This window comes from Parasteatoda tepidariorum, chromosome 1 (assembly GCF_043381705.1).
Source record: "Parasteatoda tepidariorum isolate YZ-2023 chromosome 1, CAS_Ptep_4.0, whole genome shotgun sequence".
Classification (NCBI taxonomy): Eukaryota; Metazoa; Arthropoda; class Arachnida; order Araneae; family Theridiidae; genus Parasteatoda; species Parasteatoda tepidariorum.
The window spans coordinates 51,528,101-51,534,368 of record NC_092204.1 but is presented as its reverse complement, the minus strand read 5'-3'; the positions used below and the strand labels follow the sequence as shown (position 1 = coordinate 51,534,368).

Below are 6,268 nucleotides of genomic sequence, written 5' to 3'. Positions count from 1 at the left end.
TCGTGAACAAAGTATGTCTGGTGACATAATATAATTCAAAAGCGTCTCGATCTGACATTTCACTACCCAGAAACTAGACCAAAAGCGTTACGAACTGAGTATGTCCGGTCAGCCTTAATTAAATTAAGTCTGCACACACAAAGAGTTTTTTGAGAGTACAGAGAACAGTGGATAAATTCTAAATGAACGAAACAAAAGGGAAATGAAATAACCAAGCTTAAAGTAGGGTTTATGTACAGATATTTATTAGTATTAATAATTGCAACACTAACTAACACTTCACAGTAATAAAAGATTTGTATTCTAAGCTTCGTCTGGGCGGCCAGGATCATCATACAATTTGATACCCCAGTGCAAATTGGGTCGGTTTTGAGTTATCCATTCTGGAGCTCTATTAAGCATTGGGATCTTATTCACCTCAAAGAATTTGATGTATCCAGCTAGTATTGCAAAGAAGAGACCCCAAGTGTGGCCTATCCTAACACTATTATCTGAAAAATAACATATAAATTAAGTAAATTAAAGAAAATACAATGGTTTATACAGTAAAATGCTAGTTATCTGGATCGGTCTGATACACACTTAACAAAAATCCAATTTTAAAAAACAACTACAGCAAAATTTTTTAGGTAACTTAATTTCACACTTTTCCCAAACTTAGGACTAAATTATAGTAGAGTAGTGCATATTCTAGCATAATACAATTGTGAATGGTGTATTTAGAAATTCATGCTTTTTTTAATTGCAAAATTGATACAAAGCTTAAAATAGAATATATATATATAGATAAATTCTACTTCATATAAATTATACATATACACACACAGTCATTCTGTCCAATGGCATTTCTCAATATAAAAATACACAGTTGATATGTCGGGGGCAATATTCAAGTGCTACGTCTTTTACATTTTCACCTTTTTTAATCTTTTACCAGTCTTATTTTTTCGATGTCATAATCCGAATTTCCTCTATTTCTGCGTGATATTAAAAAAAATTTCAACAACAAAATGAAACATAAGAGAATTTCCTTAAAAATTTCTTTTGATGTAAGAATAGCAAGACTAATTTTTAAGCACTACCCTTTGTAACACTTACAAACCTAATTAGGAAAATAGTGTGTGCACTCTAGCACAAGTTGCAGAAAAAAGAACAGCAAGCAAATTAACTCCTCTCTAATTCTCTTTCCAAAGATGCCAAGGGATTAAAGAAATAATTTTTCAACCCTCTTTAGAATCTGAAGATAAAGATGAACCTGTACGAGGGAAAAAAATGTAGAAAAAATCATGTAAAGAATTCACAACACAGATAATACTTATTTAGTAAAATCTTATTTTATATGCTAGCTTATTTTGTATTATCTTATTAACGAAAATGGAAGAGCCAGGATAGCCTGGTTGGTAGAACCTTAAACTCGTGCTTCTGAGAACAGGAATTCGAATCCAGCCGATCGAAGAATTACCGTGTATTTAACGATGATTGGTGCACCCTGAATCGGTCGGAATCACTAAGTCCTCCAAGTATCCATAACAATACCTCTGGATACTGATCACTCTCTGGTTCACGCCAAAATTACAATCTGCAGATGGATGAAAGGTGTGTGAATGAGTTCTCCCTGTGAAATGGGTTGCAGCTTATGTGTGTGGCAAAATCCTGTTCTTGGTGCCACTGCAAAACAAGAAGTGCACCTTCTGCCGTAAAAATTCGCTTGATTTCAAGCAGGCTTGTTGATATTGGTAAGTGCCATATGTAACAAAAACATAAAAACGGAAGAAAAAAATTTATGAAACTTGATAATAATGAAAGTTATAATTAAAGAACAAAAAATATAATGAAGAAAAAAAACTACAATTCTATAATTACACTGAAATAAAGATTCTATCTCTAAAGACATGACAAAACCTAGCAATTGTAAATAGAATAGCAAATTTTGTTTTTAAACCCCTTCTCTGTCAGATTTTTTTTTTTTTTTTACGAATTTCCAACCAATAAAAAGCATTATTTTTATTGCTGAAAATTAATATATGTTCTATCCTAAATTCGAAAATGCTAAATAATTTTGTCAGCAAGCAGTCTTTTGCTTGATCTATTGGTGGTGAAATATGTGATATCCCGTCCACTGATCTCCAGTTTTCCCTGCAATGCACCCAAGATTTATCTTATAAAAATATGCTGTAATAACATATTTTTTTTAACTCTATTGTTTTAAGGTGTTTAAGATGAATATCTGCATAAAATAATAATTGAAATTAAGTAAAAAATATTTTATAAAATAATTTTCTATCCTTACCGTTAAAACAGCTTTATGATCAATCTAGGGCATTAAAGCATAAGATATAACATTTATCACAAAACTTAAATAATTTATTACAGATTACATGCAATGGTAAGACTAATGAAAGAATATATATAATGAATAATGAAAGAATCATTTCGTACTTTCTGTAACAAGATTACAGAAAGTACAAAATGATTTTGATTTCAATTCAAGGTAGGAAATTACCCTGTGAAAATTGTGAAGAAAGTGGGACTAGTTGTGCCCTTTCTTAGCATTATTCAGAAATACAAAAATTAACTGCGGGATTTAAATAGATACGTAAGTAATGATGTATTCAATTTCAATGATGCAATTCTTCTCTTGGTCGCATGGCCGACCATACAGGTATAAAAACAAAAAACATATGAGATGTGACACAGACAGAGAAGGGCTTAAAATATATATAAGACCAATACAAATAAATATTCATTAGATTTTCAAGAGAAGGATATTATAAATTGTATGAAAACAAAAAGAATTCAATGGTTGACACATAGCATCATAGATCTGGTAACAGTTTTAAAAAAGACATATGTAATGGACAATTAAAACTGAAAAGACCGAGAAAGGAATATTTTGAATTGAATTGAATGTAGGGTTTAATGGTACAAGGTCCACAAAAGCCGAGAAAGGAATATATAACAGGTTAAGAGAGATCTCATGATCTCAAGTCCATAGACATTTGAAAACAAAAATACCAGACAGATGGCTTTGAAAGAGAACTGTGAAGGAAGTATTGAAGTTACGATAAAAAAACAGCATCCATTCAATATATTACATTCTAAGTTTTCTAATTAAATTTCCTTGAATAATTAAAAAAAGTTTTAAAGTATTCCCAAATTACCAAATTATTATAATTAAAATCAACCGATTAAATTTAAACACTAAATTAGACAATTTAGATATTTCAGCAGGGATGCACAACCTATGGCTTATGCAAAAAGTATCACCCAAGGTCTTTTAACTTAACCCCTGAACTGTCTAAAATTTTGTTAAAAATCTAAAAGAAAAAAAGCAACAATATTTTTTTCACTTGTGCTTAGTAACAGAAAGTTACTGATTTAGTCCATAACTTTTCTTAAAGTATCAAAATGTAGCAATTTTATTATGAAAGATCCATTTATTTATGCAATGGGTTCAGAGTTTGCAGTGAAATGTAATTATTCATTAATTTATATAAATAAACTGAAAGAGGAAAAAAAAGTAGATTAGATAAAAAAACTAATTATTTGAAAATTCTAGCAAATCATCAAATTACTATGATACTGCATTACTAACAGTAACAAATTTTGTTTTCTGAATAATAGTGAACGATATCTTTTAGGATAAATGTAAATTTAAGTTACCTTTTCAGGTGAATGCCTAGAAATTTATCATAATTTGCTTTGTAAACTAACTAATAAGTATATTCATTTAAATTTTTTATATAAATAATTTTTATTATAAGAAAAAGTTTAACTACACATTTTTAATTCATACAAAACACTACTATCACCACTATCTGTAAAATGGCTAATGTCCGCAAAAACTACAACAGCATTTTGAAGTTTTTGCGGCCAAAAATGATTGCGCATTCCTGTTTCACATAAAAACTTTATGGAAAGTAACTTTCAAAATAACTTTATTGTGCATATTAAAAAAATTTTTATTTTATGTATATGCTTAAAATTTGTATTTGCTTATAAATTTACTTAAAAATTTATGTTCATTAGCAATAAAAATCACAAATTTGAAAAATCTTAATTAGTTTATTTAGTTTTTCTGTTTCTCAACATTCTTTTACACAGCTGTTGTAAGGCTAGGGAACAAGTGTCTCAACTGCTCACGGCCTCACATTTCTAGAACTCTAGGCTAGTGGTTCCTTATTTTTTCCCATTATGGGACCCTAAATGATTGAGCTTCTTTTGGGGGAAACACCTAACTTTATAAAAATCCTCATAATATAATCATATATATAAGATCAATCATGTTTTTTTTTTCAAGAACTGTTATAAACGATGAGAATAGTTATCAGAAAAACGTAATTCTTGTACTCGTGAATTTAATCATTTTATTTTTTAATTGAAATGCTCAATGAGAAATGTTTATAAATGCATATACTTTTCATAAACTATTCAATATATTGTTATTGAAAAAAATATACATATTAAAAATATAATATAATATACTTTAAATATAATATAATATATTAAAAATATAATATAATATACTTTAAATATAATATATTAAAAATATAATATAATATACTTTTAAAATAAAAATATAATATACTTTATTCAATTTGCATTTTACATATGTGTATAGCACATGTGTGGCTAAAGTCAAATTTTCGTCACACAAAATATTCAATGAGAAAATTGAGGTTTGTCTGCTGCAACCACCAGAGAATAGATATTTACACTTAAAAATTTACAAATGTGTGCGTAAATATTTTCGTCCAAAATGAGTGGTTTCAAAAAGTTAAATCGGAGAATTTCTTCGAGAAAATTTCTAAATTATATTCACAAAATACAAAAAAAAATGAAATAAAATAGAGCAGCATACACGATTATTTTTGTACTGAAATAAATATTTTCTTGGGTGCAAAACCTGAGAAATAAATTTCTTTGCACTGTTGGTATGTTAAATTGCACAGAAACGAAGAAATTAGGTTTTTATTAACGAGAAAAGTATTTTAAACCTGTATAGATTTTAGCACATGAACAAATATTACCAATGATTACAAGAACAAAAGAAAGGAAAAAAATTTTTTTACATGAAATAAAAACAGAAAATAACGATAATTTGTCAAATATTGCATTCTTTCATAAAAAGAAATTAATATGCTTAATTCATTAATTTAAGAAAATAGCTATTCAATCAGAAGATATTTTTTATCCAATAATAATTCATTCTAATTGGATGACAAATTAAATTTCATTCAATAAATAGACATTAAATGAAATTAATTTCATAAAAAAAAATTTTTTTTCAAGATGTCTCATGTGTGCATAGTAGAGTCACCACTACTGAAATTATTCATTTCCCATTCACTAGTAAATAAGACATGCTAACTCGATTCCATCTTGAGGTACCTTTTGATAGATGATGTCACCTTGACAGAAACACCAATAGGAATACACCTAGGATGGATGGAACAATTGACTTGCTATTTGTGACTGTGACATTGTCCTCCTCATGCTGTTGCTACTCAGTCTCAATCATACACAACGAGGACCTGTGCACACTCGACTGCTGCACCCACAGCCGTGATCTTAATACGGGTCTCACAACCAGCACTCAAAGCACAGTAACCTTAATACAGCTCTCCTGACCTCTCGCAAAACAGGAATGAGTCAACTAGCGGTATCTGTTCATCGAATTCTATCACAGATAAAATTCTGGAGGGAATGTCACGAAGAGTAGAAACCTTAACATTTATTCAATTCCTATTTACTAGTATATAAAACATGTTCACTCAATTCTATCTTGAGGTAACTTTTGATACAAGGTTGACATTATCAGCAGCACAGTACTATATTGTGTGCAATTTATAAAATGACAATAACCTACTACAGTCGAACTCGTTTATAACGAGCACAAAGGGACCGTAACATGTACTCGTTAAATCCGAGTGCTCGTAATAAACGGGTCCTTAAGGCAGGCTTGCAACCAGAAGAGGGGTGGGGGGTTGGGAGGTCAAATTATTGAGTTTACATAAAATTTAATTAATACTTACTTACTTTAATTAATTTAATTAAATACTTTTCTTAATTTAATGATAACTATCCCCCCCAACCAGCAAAAAATTTCTAGTTGCGCTACAGTCTTAAAGGAAAGAAGCAATAAACGGAAAGAAAAATAAAGGAAAAGATTCTTACCAAAACATTTATTTTTTTCATTAATCTACATATTTAAAATAGTAGTTTGTTAGCTTACTTTGAAGTTTCAGTTCGCGGTTTTTTTTTTTTT

At 29.2% G+C, this 6,268-nt stretch overlaps 1 protein-coding gene across 1 annotated transcript in view; it reads right to left on the bottom strand.

Annotated features, from left to right (window-relative positions):
- Positions 1-223: 223 nt before the first annotated feature.
- LOC107443816 (NADH dehydrogenase (ubiquinone) B14.7 subunit) overlaps positions 224-6,268 on the bottom strand; it is a 9,494-nt gene continuing 3,449 nt past the window's right edge. Inside the window, exon 4 of the mRNA XM_016057815.3 lies at positions 224-491. Within this exon, the coding sequence (XP_015913301.1) occupies positions 304-491 (188 nt within the window). The 3' untranslated portion in view covers positions 224-303. The remainder of the gene's footprint in view (positions 492-6,268) is intronic.